General features: G+C 37.6%; 1 protein-coding gene across 8 annotated transcripts in view; it reads right to left on the bottom strand.

Moving 5' to 3' along the window:
- BNC2 (basonuclin zinc finger protein 2) overlaps nt 1-19,987 on the bottom strand; it is a 481,370-nt gene that overhangs the window by 325,310 nt on the left and 136,073 nt on the right. For 2 of the 8 annotated variants that reach the window (XM_058170827.1, XM_058170824.1), the window contains exon 2: nt 4,685-4,891. In XM_058170827.1, coding sequence (XP_058026810.1) covers nt 4,685-4,891 — 207 coding nt within the window. The other 6 variants (XM_058170831.1, XM_058170832.1, XM_058170826.1 and 3 more) reach the window with 5 other exon arrangements.

Raw genomic sequence — 19,987 nt, 5'->3', positions numbered from 1 at the left:
AAAGAACATCAATATGCTAAGAGATAACACTTTCTGAAGGCCAAGCAAATCATACTACTTAGGACAACTTACCAGCAACAAATATCTTAAAACCACCATTTAATTTTTCCAGAATAAACTGTACAACACTCACAAACACAGCCAGCCACCTACAGTATTTATCTCCCAACAGATTTATTTTACCACTGATACTTCTGAACAAATTAAAAGCAAAGTAAAATGATCCTTAATATATATGAAAAAATATGAAAATGTCCCAACTGCTAATGTTTGCCATAAAATGGCCATCATTCATATGTTTGCTACAAGCTTCTCTTGTTAAGATGAGACTTACAAAAAGCCTCTTGACACTAAGTCTTGAACCAAATGAACATGGTTTTTTTTTCATTTATTGGAGTGAATTACTATTTTATTTTATGTTAAATATGAAGCTCAGAAAATTTGTAATACTTTTACAGGTAAAAAGATAGTATTTTACTCTAGGTTCATACAATTTGTAAGTAATTATAACTATCTTTCTGATTTTAACTATTTTCTCATTAAGGGGTAACCAGATATTACACTAGCAGGATTACAATGGGGTGTTCTGCACTCAAATTGAAATCAAATATTCCTACTACATAGTATTTGCAACTCTAAACTTTTTCTGTGTAGAATATGTTGCGGCAAAATACATTCCAATTCTTCATTTTTTTCCAATGAAAAGATGCATCTTTATTAATATAAATATACAGATCTGATTCTAGTTTCCTCAACTTACTTCTCATCTATCTATGAAATGTTTGTTCCAGTAATAAAGTCATTGTGCTGATGAGAGAATTGAATCCACAATACGAAAATTGTCACTTGTAATAATACTGGTGAGAAGCCAAATAAAGCAGCAGTACAAGATGTCAGATATTTGTGTTTTAATAAGATACAGTAACACAATGAAATTATGTCGCTAATTTTGTTGCAGCAGTAGATGAATTTAAAATTACTGTATAATGGCTCACAGATGAACACACAATCCCAGTGTTACTCTTGTAACTGGCTGAAAAGATATCTTCAAGAGTTTATCTCTTTTGGATTTAAAACAGGAGAGTAAAAATGCTTTTACTCACTTCTGGCTTTTTTTTAATCATTATTCATCACTGCTGTTTTTATATTATAGTCAAGTTCATTTAAAGTATTTTAGAACAGCCCTTAAGAGAAGGTGGAAGAAGGAAAATAACACTTTTTTTAATAAATGTAAAAAAACTATTCAATCAGAAAAAAAAAGAAAAGGAAAAAGAATTTTGTTATTCAACCAATCAATAGGCATTCTTTTTTACTTTGAAACAGAACTGGGATGTGTATGTTTTTATGTGTACATATACAAACGGCTTGGATTTAAATCTGGTCTCTGTCCAAATCAGTAAAGACCAGAAGTTAAGGATTTCTGGACGCTGTCCACCTATCACTGATCAAAGTGACCTAAAGAAGAGCCTTTGAAAAAAAAGTTAAAATATATGTTCCTTGAAGTTATCTGCACTTATTTTTGTATACAGAACATTCCTTTCAAAGGATCTGCAGACCAGTTGGGTTTATGTTTTATTCTTTTAAAGGTACAGAAGTAGAACTGGTACAAGGTTAAATGTCCATTTTTAAAACTTTTGAAACAAGATAGCTATGAATCTCTAAAGCTAAACCTTATAATATATCTGTGAATAACTCTCATAGCAAGAATGGGTCTGTCTCTATATATTCTTCTAAGTGTATAGCAAGTAAATGAAGAGACTTGACAGAAGCACATATAAATTTATTTCTTCAATTATTTCTTTCTAGTATATATTCTGGAAAAAAATTATCGTAATATAAACTAAGGATTTCTACTGCTCAAGTACCTGTTGGTTTTCTATCACAGTGCCACATATTTACTTCAAATTGCCTTAAAAATTTTTTTTGAAATCTCCTTCCAGGTAGGAATAAAACTTATTCTGTGCATTTCACATAAAATCTATTTTATTAAACGATTCAAAAGTTTTATTTGCAGTGCATGTGTCTATTTTATCAACAATTTCCTCTAAACTATCTATCACCGTCATATTAAATCAATCCAAGGGACAAGGGGGATGAATATGACACACAGACAATATGACCCACATAGCAACAAAAAAGTTTATGGGTGAGGCTGTCAGAAATATGTTCAGATGCATAGCAGTTGTAATTGATCAGTTAGATACACTGGATACACAAAAATAGTATCTTGGAGAAGAATTTGAAATTTAAACACACCATTACCCATGGAATGGAATCAATTAACTCTTTAAAAAAGAGCAGGAATAAAAAAAAAAGAAAATCAAGATTCTTATATGCATTCAGGCAGACAACAGCATTCTAACCAACACTGGCACAAAAGCAAAACTTATACTTAAAAAAAAATCCATACATTTAGCATTACCACTCTTATAATGCTACTGTCTCTGCAAGTGTATTTTAGTGGAATGATCAACACTGAATACAGCATCTGCCATGCATAGTCATATACTATACATACTATTTTCCTTTTCCAACACAGTCTCAGGAAAATAAACATGACCATATGTGTCCAGTAATGAGGGGAAAAGGAGAAACAAATCTTTATGCTCAACAAAACTAACAACCCCCCCCCAAAAAAAATTAACAACTGAATAGTGGATGAACTTGCATTTTTCTATCAATTATATTTTCCTGCTCATTTGCCTAGAGTAGTCTTCCTTTTACTTGTTGAACTCTGTAGCCTGACATCTACCACTTTCTATTATACCAAAAACTATGAATGACTTTCTCTACAAAAGTCAAACACTCAATGGGCAGTCTAACAAGAAGTATGTGCTTCAACAGTAATTTACCAATATGGCTTTAGCTGGGTTAACTCTTGTGTTGCCAAAACAAGAGAAAAAAATTACTATGTTGGTAGTACATAATACTACCAACTATGAAAGTTCTAATAATATGAGGATATTAAAAAAGAATGACAGTTAGGTAAGGATGGATATATTACTAGAAAATGAATGAAAAACTAAGGGAGATGCAATAAACTAACATATAATGTACTGCATTAGTGTGTAGCATGTAATGTGATAATTGTTCTTTTCATTTAGTCTATGTAAAATATACGTTGCCTTTTTAGCTTAGGTTGATTATATTTCTGTACAGGAAGCTGGTATCACTTGTAATCAGGGTCCCTCTACAGGATAAATCTAAATATACTTTATTTGAACACAGCCATCCTATGGAAAGTACATGTGATATTTAAACTCTGTCTGTACACAACTATTCTACGTTATAAACTATATTAGTCCTAAAGATGTTTTCTTTTTCTTGACTTTCCAATAAGTATCAGTATTTGCTTTTTCTTTTCACTAAAATAACAAATTATGTCCCTTTTGCTGCAAGAATGGTAAAGCGAGAGACACAGTCATGTCAATGGAATTCATTCATTAAAAAAAACTGACAATAAAAAACCTCTCTGAATAATAAAAACATAACTTGCAACTTTTGGTTGCTTTGGCTTCTTGATTAAGGAGATGTGAAACAACTTTTCAAAAGAAGTAATTTAAAAAGATAAAAACCTAAGAGGGAACAATTAGCATATGCTTTATATTTTTTTAAAGCCTTCTTTACAATTCCTATCTTTTCTTTAAGTGAGTTTCACTGAAATCTCCCCCCTCTCACCTCTCCCCCCCTCGCCCTTTGAAATTCTGTGTGTGATTATTTCATGCAGTACATATTTTACAGAGAAGAAGCAAAAGAATTGCAAAAGAGAAGCCACAACGTTCTGGGCCCCGTATCATTAAGAGTTTGGTACCAATACACCTACTAGCTCTGTGATTAATTATCCGTTACTACTGGCCTTGCAAGAGCATTTTAACTTTCCCGTCCATACCACTCTCTCTTAAATGCAGCCCCAGGTTAAAGAACTGCTGTGGGGGGGGGTAAAACACCAGGATACAACTCCAGAGAAACTGTCTTAAGAAAAAAGAGAGACAGCGAGAGAACAAGCAGCAGCTGGAACTGTTTCATCCAAGGACCCTCAGCTCTTTGCTAGCAGAAATTCCAACACAACCGCTTTGTCCTCTTTAGGATCCGGACACACTGTTTTCTGCCACCTGTACTCAATTAGACTGTTCTGCCTCCCCTCCCCAAGTTTAGAATTAGTTTTCATAAAGGGACTTACATATTCTGGTGGGGGGGAATGTAAAAAGGAAGAAAGGACTTTTGGCTATAATAGTAGGGGCTTTAAAAAAAAAGTTTAAAAAGGAGGAAGAAAAGAAAAAACGAGGAGGTTGGGATAAAGAAAAGAGGACAAAGGCAATAAACCAGGATAAATAATCTCACTGGAAAACTTTGAGAAGGGAGCTTGGTTATTATTATTTTTAAAGCAGTATTAGGCTTCCTTATTTGCTTCTTTCTATATATATATATATATATATATTTTAGGAGCCCTTGAGGGATGCACCGAAGTCAACCCAGACATACCAAAGAGTAAGTTATGATATTACAGAAACTGTACAGCAGCAGCACTGAAATGAAAGGAACATAAAAATGCAAATGATAAAAAGGATGAAATGCAAATTTTTAAAAGAGACAAAAGTATGCACAAGCCAGCGACAACAGGAGCAGCAGCAGCAACAACAAAAGTAACCTTTCACATGTGACAATCAAAAGAAAGCCTCCTTACCTGCTGGGACATTCTGAACAAGAGGTTAGTGTCAGCGTTCTGCCATGTCCCCATGAAACCCGACTCGGAGGTGGTTGCCGTCCTTGTTGTTCCGAACTGCATGGAGTTGTCACTGCAGGAGTCTCTTAAAGTCAAGCCTCTTGTCCTCTTTCGTTCTGTTTGTCTCTGAATGTCTCTGTCTCTCACATCCACTTCTGCCTCTTCTGACTGAAAAGTGAAGGTGGATTTTTTTGAGTCTCTTGGCAGCCAGTAGCAGGAGTGTGGTGGTGTTAAGCTAGCTGCGTTGTGCATTTCATCTGGGGAAGAGGGGCTTTGGGGAGGGGGCAAGAGCTTCTTTCGCACCTTCTGCACAGTTACCCCTATCATTTATGCATACCCTGTGACTCCCAAAGCTCGCCTTGGCTTGGTTTTACAGCTGCCTGTCAGGTGTGCCTGATGCACTGAGGAGAGACCCAACCATCAGCTTCATACTCTCAGCCACTGGATGTCATTGGATAGCAGAGCAGAAGAGAGTCAACTGCACCGTTCCACTGTCAGGCTCCAAATGACATCTTGCATTAGCCCACTTCGGTCTTAACAAACACATGCACCTTCTCTAAGTCGCCTGCTGATCGGAGAAAACTCGGGAGAACAAGCCGTGGCCCTTTCCCTGTTTTCTTTTAACAATCCTGTCAAGAACAGCGTGTAATTGCTGACACTTCCCTGTTAAATGCAGACTGTAAACCTCCTAACAGAGAGGAGGGAAGAGGGCAAGTCAACTCCTCACGCGCGTACAGACAATAAGCATGCAGAATGCCGCACAAAGTTGATGTGACTTTAATGTAAATACACACATACACTGGCACACACCTATTAAAGACCGAAAGGGATGTCACAGCTACTTTGCAATCATCCCAGCCCAAATTCCTCAACAACAACAACAACAAAAGCTCTTACCAAAATAGAAGGGGGAGGTGGAAATAAGATAGTCTTCAAATTCTTTTAAATATAAAACTAGAACAATTACATACATGTTTCATCTCTCACAGCTTTCTTCTCTCCCCCTCCTGTTAACTGCCTAAATGCCTTCAGGAGCCGAAGTCAGAGGAAAAGAAATGTCTCCCTTCTTTTCTATAAAGATTAAACGTCTCTTTCTTTCTTTTGTCCTATTTAAACTTTACAGATGAAGACTGTAGAACAGCCTTTAACAACCTAAAGGAAAAGAAAAAGAAGACAGGAGGAGCAAAACAGTTTCATCCCAGGAAAAAAAAAAGACATATTTCTATTAAGATTAACTAGTGTTTATGAGAGATCACGAGAAGTCAAAAAGCCACTGGTATCAACAACTTTTTAAAATCATCTGTATTTAGAACAATACATAGTATTTTCCCATTGCTGATATGTAGTTTGCCGTCCTATGAGGAAAAGCTGGAAGGAGGGGCACGGAGGGGAGAGAGAGAGAGAGAGAGAACACCTACATAAAGTACACAAATACTGCAACTTTAAAAAAGAAATGTAAAGCAAAATTCATGCTCCCTGATAAAATCAACTTGCATTAAAAAAAAAAGGGAATCTTGCTTGTCTCTACTGAATGTGTAAGGAACATTCATCTTCTAATAACGTCTGCAATTTTAGAGGACAAATGTACCACTCCTGCAGTTTTTTCCTTAACTAAAGAACAATAATAAACCTTATCCCCCTCAAAAGCAACAAAAGGATCACGAGAAAGCTTCAATGGCAGCCTGGTGTCATTAGAGCGCAATGAGAAAAGATGAGGAAGTGTGCACTATGTTGACACAAATGTGTCTTCCTCTTTAGTTCCTGGCATCTCCTGAAAGCTTTTCTGTTAAAACTTCCCTCCAGTTCACCGCCATTAAGCACACAAAAGTCTCAAAAGCTGCAAATTCAATATCTTAGCAGCAGAAATGAGTACTCAAAGAACTGTTGCCTTAAAATATATTAAGTCCACCTGCAGTCAAGAAAAATATTCTTGTTGTGTGGAATGGGGATGGAGGGTGCAAAAACAACAACAACCAACCAAAAACAAACCGAACAAACTATGTGAGGCAATTGTGCCAACAGTGGCTGTACCTTTACAGCTAACTATTACCCACTTAAACTCCTTCTCAAATTTGCTAGCCTCTTGCTTTCTGAAGTGGCACTCAGTCCCTTAGTCAAGCTGCCTGCTCAGCTCCTGACCTTCCAGCTAATGGCTGTTATTTGTGGGAGGCTTAAGGACAATGTCAATAGCCAGCTCCCCGGCTCTGCATCTCCTACGCAGTGTCTTTCTTTCCCTCCTGTCCTGCAGTCCTCCCCACTCCCGGGGAGAGAGATGGGTGGGGGGGGGAAGGAGGAGGGAGCAAAAACCCACGCACACAAAATCAACTGGCATGCAGCAGCAAGCACCTGCAGTAATAGACTCTTTTATTAAAACTGTTATTCTGCAAGACTTGAAAATCCCAGTGGACTGGGCCATGTCAAAGCCGATATAATTAACTAGAGGCTCAGCAACGGATCAATTACCAGACAAGCAAGTGATAGTGAAATCAATGAAAGATCATCAGCCACATTATCAGTGTTGCAACTCATTAGGATAAAACTGAGAAATGTGCTCAAAGCCAGCCCAAGCAAGGTGGCATTACAAAACAAAGGGCTAATTTAGAGACCCTGCTGTGAACAATCTGTAACAGAATTAGCCTTTTTCCCCCCTAAACGGCACAGCTCTGTAACTAAATGTGACAGTCAGAGAGAAGCAGTTTATTAAGACACCAACTCCAAGTTTATTTAGTTCATAAACTCTCTCCTAGAAAATCAATACAGTCTGCACAGGGTTATTAGGCTGACTAGCTAATACATCCAAATCTTTTCTTCCCAAGCAGCATCTAACAGAGAGAAGAAAAATTCTCAACAACTGCAGGGGATGGCATCAGGGGAAAAAAAAATCAACCTTACCCTACAAAAGGCACATCATGGCATACAGCAGTCATACACAGTTCAGAAAGGGACTGCTGAGACCATACCGAGGAAGCACGTTACAGCTTCTTCACCACTAACTACATTTAATGCTATTAAATAAAAAAATGTTCTAATTAGGTATGTTAAAAATTAAGAAGTAAACCAACACATGCCAATTGTCTCCAGTTCAATGTATAAGACACCAATCATTTCAGGAATAACAAAAATCCTTACAATAGTAAAACACACAAAAATTACAATAAGGATTCTCTGCTGAAGCTGATGACCTTATCCACACATTTAACTGAGAGTGACACCATTTGGATAAAACAAGATATATACATTCAGATCACACCGCCCTATAGTATTTTGTTTAAACTTAGAACCTTATCTGAAAACTGTTCAGCATCGATGGATGGCAAGATGTAAGAATTGTACAAAAATGTATTTCACCGCATTCGTATACAGTGAGCACATTTTAGGATGCCTAAGGCGCTGACATAAATACAGCAAAATATACTAATCTGGCAACCCATATTTATTTGCATGGTTTTTCATGGAAATAATTTCTTTATAGACATCTTGTACTATTTGAAATGCCCTTAAACATAATGAAAAATGACTTGTTAATTTGCTCTATAATAATATTCTTTATATTCAATCGCCAATGTTAATATTTCCCTTTGAAATTAATTATTTTTCCCCCTTGGTGCAAGGAAATTGTTATGATATTTTTTTTTAAAAATATTCTCTCATAAGTACCTCACCTGACATTGATATTTTTTTTTGTTACACTTCAATAATCATAAACACTACAAATTTACTATTATCATAGTGTTATGAATTGAGCCACCATAGGTCATGTTTCAAAAAAATTATCTTGAGCAAACATTTAATAGATTTCTACTATCTAAACTAGCTCTGTTCTCCAGGGTCAATATTTTGCAATCTTTAAATATATTGTAAAATGAAAGAATTATCATAACATTTTTTTCATGATAGGATTGCTGCTTAATGAATGATAGTCTTCCAGGTATATAAGAAAGAGAGTAACATAATTCTCTGAATACAAAATTATTTTGATATCAGCTTTAATTTTAAGAAGAACAATACCTCTGTATTTCCACAATTAGGGGATTGCTACTTTATATACTTCAATGCATATTGTACTTTAACTTTTCTAAAATTTTGGTCAATTATTTATTCATCTTTATTGTAACATTGTATTTATTTAATTAGAAATTGCACATATTTAATAATAAAAATAATGTCCTCGTGCCTCGCTTATTTTATTCACAGTTCATCTCTAACAATAGAAGCAACATGAATTATTTTTAAGGATCAACAGCATATACAAATCTTTAAAATTTTATTTTCATATAATTCATATTTTAATTAGGAAAACAAACATAGATTTTTAATCACTTTGATGTATACACATTGTACATATACCTTCAAAATTTGCATTTTACTTACTATGAGCATACAAGATTGAGGGGAAAGAATGCAATCGATTCTCTAATCACAAGAAATAATGCTTTTCACCCCCCTATAAAAATTGCTAGAAGCATTAATTCCCACAATTAATTGTTCACCTCTTGTACTGATGTTTACAATATTTGTTTTCCTAACTTATATATATTTACTATACATATAGAAAATTTTGTTAAAGAAGGAGACATGTTTATGTAGGTTTGCACAAGATTGCAATATGAACCTTTCATTTGAATGCCAGGGAAATCTAGTGCAGAGTCGAGAACCCTCCCAAAATATGATTCCTATCCATGGAGAAGCAAACAGAAATAAAAATGTGTTGAAGAGTTCCCTGATGTCAATCAAATGCATGCAGATATACCATCTGATTGGGAGTTTTATAAATCATAAATATATGGCAATTAATGTGTGTGTGTGTGTGTGTGTGTGTGTGTGTGTGTGTGTGTGTGCGCGCGCGTGCGCGCATGCATACACACACACAATACACACACACACAAAGCTTTGGCTTCTCTTACTCATGTACTTCAAAGTGAAGATTCTTCCATAACAGAAAGCCAAATTTAGTATACTTCAAAAAAAATGCTTTATATAAAAAACAGTTATATCAGAGGAACATTTAGCTGTACAAAAAAAATATCCTTCTACCATGGAAGGCCATGCTATCTCCATTTTTTTACACTCTCATTAGCAAAACTTTTTGACTTTTAAACTGACTTGCTGAGTTTAATGTGGTGGGTGTTGCTGTTTATCTTAAAAACACATCAATAAGTTGAATTTCAATGTACTGATTATTTCGGGGGGGTTTTAAGTGTATAAAGATCATGACCAGTGATCTTGAATGTCTGTTTTGTAAAAAGAGAGCAATAAATAATAAAGAAAGGAAAGATAAAGAAAAAGAAGCAATCTTCATCTTGTATTCTCTGAATAACTGTACATACATAAAAGTAATAATTAAAAATAGACTTACAATGAATTTTTAAATGACTAGGTTAAATACATATTGGAATGTAGCCATACTGGAATCCCTCTCTGAACACATAAGCTAGAAAAGCAAAAATCACACACAAACAAAAATAGGTGTGAGCTTTCACCTTATCACATTGACTAAGTGATGAATCGAGTTTTAGCAGCAGCTAGAAATATATTCAAGACTTGAAAAAGACTAGATTTACTAGGGGGGGAAAATTCATTGGCAGGGATTGGGTATAACTGTTTGAATGCACTTTTTGAAACATATACGTGTTTGCTAAGAATTCTGTATGCTACATTGATTTACTGTACACGAACTGAAATCTCAGAGTCTGCATTCAGCTGCTAGAATTTTTTTTTATCAGTAATAACAGTGTAATGCCCTTTATCCTCCCATTATTAACTATTCATTTTCTAGGCTTGGTTAAGTAGATTGCTGGGTTAAAGATCAGTGGTTTTTCATGTGACACACTCCAGTATTCATTCAGGACAAAAGTGTCCCTGTTCTTACCATCATAATAAAATGGGTCCTCCATATCGCATGATGTTCGGCCCTTGATTAGATCTAAACAGCCAAGCTTAGATAATTTTTAGACATTTTTCTAAATGCATGTCCATTTAGAATTCAGCAAGGAAATAAAGAATTGTTCCAGCAGATACCAAAAGTTATTAGCTTTGTATGCATATGAAGAATATAAGAGAATCTGAACAGGAATCAATGAATCCCTACTGCAAATAGGTTTTATTCCATTGTCCAGGGCTATTGTTGGTCTTTAGTGTAGTCATTCCCAATCTGGAATCTTCTACTATATTGGATTCAGGAACCCACAGCTTAATTGAGAGGGCCAAGCTGGGTGAGTGTATTGTGCCTCAGTGTATTGTAAATTTAGTCACCCAAGGAAATTATCTTAATCACATAACTTTTAAGCCCAACTTTCACTTTAACCCCTTAAGAGCACAAGAAAGATCCATCCATCTTGACCAGGGTTGGGCAACTATGGCAACTTGAAGTCCAACATGTGGATTTCAACTCCCAAAATTCCTGATCCAGCCATGTTGGCTCAGGAATTCTGGGAGTTGAAGTCCATAAAGTTGACATAGTTGCCCACTTGATCTTGACCCTTTTTATGCTCGGAGTACAGGCTATTTCCAGAGTCACTGGTTGAGGTTTCATCCATCCCATTTTACCTAAACATTTTTACTACCCTGCATCTAACAAATTGTTAAACCTGGATCCTTATGCAATGCAAAACAAGGATATCTCCTACTCCCAAAATATCTAATTAACATGAGTATTTTGATTCAAGTGATATCACGGGAACATTTTGGAGGAACAGATCTCCATTTCTGCATTAAAGGTACAGTGTTTCCTTCCATCATCAAATTAATTCCAAGTATATTTTGAGTATATTGAAGAGCCAGAAATGCCAACCCTTGTTTAATAGAATAAATAATTGTAACATAGTTTGGATGAAAAAAAACAACTTTTGATTTTCCATAAAAGACTGAGGTCCCATCTACCTTGTCCTGAAGCCAGAAAAGTGTCTCATGGTGCTTTCAAACATATGGCTGAGTCCTCTTACACTTTTGTTTTATGAAGGTTTTATTAAGTACCATTGACACATTACCTAACACTTGTAACAGCTTAATGTTATTCTGCTTTGCATAGTAAATCTTCAACATTTGTATTGTATCCACTGAAATAAAAGATCACAGAAACACAAGGAAAAAAGAGTTTGCTTGAACTCAAATGTCTTAGCTGTAACTTTCAACTCCTATTAAATTTTTATCTGCATCTTCCCCCCCTCCCCAAACTCCACTTTCCTTGTTGTCATATACTAATACTCATTGTGCATTTCATTTTTCTTCAGGGAGTGCCTTTCCCCAGGAGCTCAAATGGAGCAGAAAGCACAGCGATCGTTTGTTAGGCCTTTAATAATTGTCAAAGGATTGCTGGTAGGGCTAGGCACCATGACACATAGCTCACTTTATTCTTTCAAGAATAAAATCCTGATTTAATTATAAGATAAATCAGGATTAACCTGGACTCATCAAATTATATTTCTGTTGGATTATAAAGTTCACAGCCAGTCTTAAACTGCCTTTCTGCCTTTTTCTAACTACCTCCAGTCACAAATTCCATTAAGAGCCATATGTACATGACTTTATGCAATAAAGAAAAAAGATGGGACTATTACAGAGAAGGGGTGTACTGAAACTACACAAAGCTGGCATGATGACAGTAGTTCCAAGGTGGCATTTTAATAGAGCAAACAGCATTTCCTTTCCCCAAGAATGTAAGTCAAGGAATAGCTGTGCAACATCTGTTAGACTATGAAATGTTAACAGATGTCTTAAGTGAAAAAAGTACAATCCATACAGGAAACCTTACGCCAAACAGATACTGCTAACTTTCCACAAATTACAAGGAAAAAAATATTGGCATCTTGCTTCTTTTCTGTAAAACTTATACAGCATTTCTTCCGCTTGGGTTTTCCTCAGTAGGAAGAGACTGACTCATAGCTAAAAGTCCATTTAAAACATATCAATTTCTAATAATGTTGTGTATTTTTGAAGCTTATGTTAATATACTCATGATTTTTTAATATTTATGCACAACTTTTTATATAGTTTTGCTTTGAGAGATAGATAAGGGGAATTTTAAGTGGATAGACTCAAAACAAAAGAACTTATAGGGACTATGTATTTTTAAGTTGGTTGCTGTAATATTTATTTGGAAAACAGCAACACCACTAATTTGCTACCATGAACAAAAGAATGTATGTGCTTTTCATGTATAATATTTAATTTAACATTTAACTTGAATATTATTATCCATTGAAATATTAAATACAATCTTTTTAACAAGAACAATGCTATAGCAAGGATGTTCCTGATCTCCCTAAACATACCTTTATTCAAAATCTACTGTAAATTACGTTGTACATGTTTACACCTAACATTGCACATGGTTAGTTTTGAATAGAAAGAGAAAACATAAAAGGGTAAACAAAGCTTAAGGGTAATAAAGAGATAAAGAATTTCTATTATTATTATTACTATTATTATTTTATTTACACAAAATGACAGTATACACAGCAAACGAGATAATTATGCTGGATGATGATGATGATGATGATGATGATTTACTTTATTCATTAAACATGAAACTCAGTCAACTGAGTTTGTGTTGCAAAAATGCATCACAAATACCATTGACTGGTGCTAATGGTTGATACGGGTTGCTGCCAGCATCCAGGGTATCAACCAAGGACCTTCTTAAGATGTATGATTTTCCAAGTAGCACAGTTTTTTGCAGTTCCATTGATGTTATTGCAGGAAGCTGCAATTTGTTGACGTATCTTATAAAATTCTTGGACATGGTACCAAGTGCCCCGATGACAATGGGTATCACTGTTACATGTTTCATCCATAGCCGTGTAATTTTGATGGCCAGGTCGCGATATTTCATGATTTTTTCCAGTTCTTTTTCTTCAACTCTGGCATCTCCTGCTACCGCGATGTCAATAAATTGTATGTTTATTATTGTTACTGTTATTATTTTACAAAATTATTGTAATTACAAAATTACAAAAACGAAGAATTTTACAAAACACATCAAGAAATTGCGGCTTCCTGCAATAACACCAGCAGAACTGCAAAAAACTGTGCTACTCGGGACATCATATATTTTAAGAAGATACTTGATTGATACCTAGGATGCTGGCAGAAACCCGTATCAACCATTAGTACCAGTCAATCGTATTTGTGACACATTTTTAAATGTTCAGTTGACTGAGTTTCATGTTTAATGAATAAAAAAGATAATGCTAATACTACTACTACTAATAATAATAATAATACATGGATAATACAACTATATTACAACAATAATATGGATCATCACTTGGAACACAACATGCTAGATATCACAGTTGTCGAAAACCGAAATGTACAATTCGGAATTTAGGTTGATATATGAAAATCTATATCTTTTTTTGTATGTAATTTGGTGTAATAATTAAGTTGCTAGTCTAAAAGCCAGGGGACTTTGAGTTCTAGTCCCTCCTTAGCCATGAAATCCAGGTGGGTGATTTTGGGCCAGTAATTCTCTCTCAGCTCAACTCACCTGGGGAAAACAGGAGGAGGAAGGAGTATTATGGATGTTTGCTTTATTATTTACAAAAATAATAAAAGTGGGATTTAATTTTTTTTAAAGTGACAAGTATTTCTCTGAAAATAAATTAATATATGCATGCATAACTCTCTTTATTGGCTGGTTTTTCCACTGAGTCTCCTCCAGAGGTGTGAATCACATACTGTAACAATGGGTTCACCCAGAACCGAAAATGTGAACATGTGCCTTCCGCGCATGTGCAAGGCATCGAAAAAACGGCGATTATATAGGACAGAATAGCGCCAGGGTGGGTGGGCAGGCCCAGCCGCTGGTTAGAATTATCAGTTCACCAAAACCGGTCTGAACTGGCAGCAGACCACCTCTGGTCTCCTCCCAACTTTCTTCAAAATGATTATTCATAGGAATCCAAACATGCGAAAGCTATCAAGGGAAAACCAACTAGCAATGAAAGATAGAGGCAGAATTGAACCTAGCCTGCCTCTTTTTCTTAGCTTGTTAGTCATGGCCTGTTGATGCTTGCATTCAAGTCCCCCTATACTTTCAGTGGTTTTGGGCTACTGAAATAAACGTCTTTAATTTATTGGTGGGGGTTTTTTTTTCATTCAAAAAGGCTCATCTGATTGTCCTGTATACAGTAAGAAAGATCAAAATCAGCAGAGTGGATCAAGCTGGATGCATTTTTTTAAAACCACTTGAGGTATTTTTTGGGGGGAGTGGGAAGAGTATCAGGAAGTGGAACATTTATATCTGGACCTTCTACCTATTCAGGTAAATGAAATCTAGCAGCTGTAATCTCAGCAGAAGTCTGATTATTCCTCTAGCAACTGTCAGCATTCCAGAAAACCCCTTCTTCAAGTAAAGACTCCGAAGCGAGCATCTTTCAAAGTTCTTATACTAGGATAGTACATTGGCACAACTGGGGAAATCCGAAACTGGGAGATCCGGGTCTTCCCTCAATGAAACACACTTCAAAACTACCCTTCTTGACCGCTCTGCCGATCACATGCTCCAATCACCAACCGTCCCATCTCGAGACATCATTCCGACCACTCCTTCTCCAGATGCAATCCTGGCCTGACATTGACCGGCAGGAAGAATATTATTATGTCTAATGGCCCCTTTTATTAACCCCCCCTCTTACTTTCCCATACAGGAGAAAGTGGCAGCGCGGACGCCTTCGGCCTAGTATGGCTTCCAAAGCTGACAGCAACAATCTCTACCAAGATTGTTAATTCCTCTAGCAAGCTAACATATATTGAGATACGCTTGTGCAGTTAAGTGTCGTGTCCCACTCCTCCCGCTGACGGCCGGGTCAGGGAAATCCGAATCAGGCTTGCCTCTGCAGCTCTGCCAAAGTCCTAGCAAAGTCCTCAGAGCAGGCAGGAGACCAGTAAGTGACTTCAGCAAGATAAGTTCGACTTTGCCTGACTCAGAGACTGCCAGAAAGCAGATCCTTTATATAGGCCATGGGGTGTGGCTCCATGACTCAGCACTCATTAAGGCCTGCCCCTCCCTTCCTTCTGTTGCCTCCGCCTATCCAATCTTCTGATGCGAGGGTCACTCCAATCAGCTGTTGGAAGTAAACTTTCCTCAGGCTCACATGCTGTGGAGGAGGGGGAGGGGTCTAGCTGCTCCGTTTGCCTGGGCATGGAGCCAGGGCTGGGGCCGGGGGATGCTCCCTCCTCTGCAGCCTGCTTAGGCATGGAGCCAGAGCTGGGACCGGGAGGTGCCCCCTCCTCTGCAGCTTGTCTGGGCATGGAGCCAGGACTGGGGCCGGGAGGCATACATTCCTCCGTGTTCGGGAGCAGATAAGCAGACCCCTGCTGCGGTGAGAGCGGACAAGACACAACATTAAGAAAACAATGTTTAATTCACAGCTTCACTGCCATTCTGACCAGGCTACAAAGATATGGGAAACTTCTATTTAAATGCAGACAGAGGGAGACTCAATCAGTTGATCTGGACTAACTACAGGACTTGACTTCTGTTATTTCCATGAAGTGTGACATTGTGTTGAAGATACTGAACTCTGTATTTCAATAAAAATGGTGCTTTGATTTTGAATCATAATCTGGCACTATAGTATGGTAAATCCAGCCAAATGAAGATAACACTAATAGGAATCTTGGAGGCGTGTGTATGTCACAATAATCATGCAATAAGGTGCTGGTTTCATCAAAAGAAAAATCTAAGCAGGCTTCACTGTAATATTAAAATGATATATATATGTGTGTGTGTGTGTGTGTGTGTGTGTGTGTGTAGGTCTTTGGTTGTCCGGGTTTTCTCACGTGTAAAATTGGAAGTGTCTTGGCGACGTTTCGACGAAGTCTCATTCGTCATCTTCAGGCTTCAGCTTCGTGCTTCTGGGAGCAATTGCTATATATATTTGTTTTCTGAGGTTTTCACGGGTGTTTGTATGTAGGTCTTTGGTTGTTCGGGTTTTCTCCCGTGTAAAATTGGAAGTGTCTTGGAGACGTTTCGACGAAGTCTCATTCGTCATCTTCAGGCTTCAGCTTCGTGCTTCTGGGAGCAATGTGTGATTGCAGCTGTTTCTTCCTTTTAACTGCTAGTGGGGGTTTGAACTGATTGGGTGGGAGCTTGGCTGTGCTCTGATTGGCTGGGGTTTTTTTGTGCTCTGATTGGCTGGGGGTGTGTCCTGTTTGGGTGGGGGCTTGGTTGTGCTCAATTTAGTCTGTGTTGCAGGGGAATTTGAGCTGGTGAGCTGCATAGCTGTTGTTTGGCTTTGTGGTCGTGCTACATCTTCATAGTGGGTGTCAGTCTGCTGCATGTATGGATTGGAGGGGTTTGAAATGGCTAATGTTGCAGCTGCAGTCTGGCTTCTGGTCCTTGGTCGTGCTTCATGATCAGTGTGGGTTTGGGTCTGCTTTCTGGGTGGATGTGCGGTGGTGACATCCTGTGTGGACCTCGTGAGTGTGGGTCTGGTGTCATTCCTCGTGTTAAGGACTCGTTTGTCAATAAGGGCGGGTTTCCAAATGGCTGGTAGGCGGGAGGTATCATCTCGTTTGTTCATGCTGTGTGGGCGTTTTTCTATCTCAATGGCTTCTCTGATTATTCTGTTGTTAAAGTGTTCAGTTTTGGCGATAGTTCTGGTCTTTTTAAAGTCAATATCATGTCCTGTGACTTTAAAGTGTTGGACCAGGGAAGAAGTTGGTTCCTCTTTTTTGACTGAGTTCTTGTGTTCTTCAATGCGTGCACTTATTCTTCTTTTGGTTTGTCCAATATATGTGGTGGGGCAGGCGGTGCATGGGATTTCATATACTCCTTGATTTTCTAACTCAATTTTGTCTTTGGGGTTTCTTAGGATGGTGGATATTTTTCTGTTAGTGCAGAATGCTGTCTTGATGTTGTGTTTGTGGAGGATCTTGCTGATTCTGTCTGTGGTGCCTTTTATATATGGGAGGAGGGCTGTGCCATTTTCTTGTTCTCTGTAATCCTTGACTTACAACCACAATTGAGTCCACCATTTATGTTGCTAAGAAAGAAAATGGTATGTGAGTGTTGCCCCATTTTACGACATTCTTTGGTTTTAAGCAAATCACTGTAGTTGTTAAGCGAATAATGTGGTTGTTAAACTAATCTGGCTTCCTTCATTGACTTTGCTTGTTGGAAGCCAGCTGGAAAGGTTACAAATGGCAATTATGTGATCCTGGGACAGTGCAACCATCATGAACACATGCTGGTTGCCAATTGCCTATATTCTGACCACATGATCATGGGAATGTTACAATATTGTAAGTGTGAAAAATGGCTAGAAATCACAGGTTGTTGGGAGGAATATGCTAGCTCTGTAAACTGCTTAGAGCAGTGATGGCTAACCTTTTTGCCATCACGTGCCAAAAGTGGGGGGAGCGCAGGGGGTCATGTGCACGCGTGCCCACACCCGTAATTCAATGTGCCTCTCTCCCCCATGCATGCGTGCATGACCCACCCCCGTGCTCCCCCCCTGCTTTTGGCATGCGATGGCACAGTGGCCCTGTTTTTTGCTCTCCCCAGGCTCCAGAGGCTTTCTTGGAGCCTGGGGAGGACGAAAACGGCCTTCCCCATCCCTCTGGAGGCCCTCTGAAGGCTGAAAACTGCCCATTTCCCATCTTCCGATAGGCCCGGAAGGCCCAAAAATCAGCTGGCCGGCGCACACATGTGCGCTGGAGCTGAGCTAGGGCAACGCTCATGTGCCCACAGATATGGCTCCGCATGTCACCTGTGGCACGTGTGCCATAGGTTCGCCATCACGTCTTAGAGTATATAAATCTAAGTGCTATTGCTATTCATCATTCTGAAACTTCTAGGCTAGAGTACAGTAAAGCTTTTTTAAATGTAGGGTTGGTTTTAAATATGACTTGAAAATTTCACTACCCCGAAATGTGATTCCCTAACTTCTTCTGTTCATGTTAGAAGAGCACAATGACTCTTACACTGCCAGCTTGAATGTTCCTAGACAAATTCAACTGAATGATTGTTACCAAATCCAGACAAATGCCATTTCTAATATTGCTATTAGGGTGAAATCAGTATATTAGGGCTTGCTTTGTATTTCTTTCCTTACTCTAGGTAGAACAGAATTCATTTCATACTATGAGTATGCCAAGCTGGGATTTCCAATCTGCTCAAGAAGTAGACTGTTTCCTAACAATCAGTTGAAGCCATCACTGCGGCCTTGATCCTATCTACTTGCTAATATAGGTATTAGGAATTTTTTTTCTTTTGCAAATGGTAATCTTTGATTTGTGGTAACGAATAGTACTGCAGTAATGACTGTATTTTATATTTTACTCTGCTGGTTTGCCTAGGGCAGTCTTTGGCCACAACCCTAAAGCTACTTTATCATGCTTCTCTTCCATCTCAGAACTGGCAGGAAATCAGCTGTTGTAAATATTGTGCGTCTACAGGCATTTCCTTACAAATGGGTCTGTGTTGTGTTGTACTGTTGTTTCAATATTCAAGATTCCAACGTCTGCAACTGATAGTGCAATTTACTTGAAATTTAGTTTTACCCAGCATTATTCATCAGATAAAATGCCTCCTCTACCTGATATGCATACCTCTGCAAATTCTCTATAACCTGCATTTTATTTTTTTTCTTTCCCTTGTTATTTTCAATTTGACTTTTTATACACACACACACACACACACAACACACACACACATTCTTTGAAACTGATCACCATTCAATTGTTCAACTTATCAACCTGACCACTAAGGGGCAGCAAAGAGTTAAAGTTTTTGATCTCTGGGCTGCAATCTAGTGGTCATCTTGATTTGCGCAACTCCTGAAGATGCTATTGAGCCATATCAAGAGGACTTCAATCACCAAAGAAGTTAAAAACAAATTCTAAATTTACAATTCTCCATGCACTTCCAAAGAAGTCCTATTAAGTGGAATGGGAGTTATTTCTGAATAGATACGCACAGGATTATGCTGTAATTTATTATCTAATGATAAAACAAATTGAACTGCAAGTGTCACATCTGCCCTTTTTCTATCCAGAAGACACAGGTTCACTACCATCACGAGACAAATAGTAGCAGCTGCTGTCACATCAAAAGTCCTATGACTACATGATAAAAAAAAAATCAATCTGCACAGTCCTGCCATTTGTTAAAATACGTCTTGTATATGAGGAATTCCCACTGGTGCCAAGAATTATTTCATTAATGGATAGCTATCTTAGGAAATGCAGATAGAAAACAATTGGGCCAAATATATTTTTCCTTCCAAGATACCAGCTGTTGCTTATAAAACAGAACAC

The sequence above is a fragment of the Ahaetulla prasina genome, chromosome 2 (assembly GCF_028640845.1).
Source record: "Ahaetulla prasina isolate Xishuangbanna chromosome 2, ASM2864084v1, whole genome shotgun sequence".
NCBI lineage: Eukaryota > Metazoa > Chordata > Lepidosauria > Squamata > Colubridae > Ahaetulla > Ahaetulla prasina.
The sequence above is the reverse complement of the archived record's forward strand: the minus strand, read 5'-3'. Positions and strand labels throughout refer to the sequence as shown.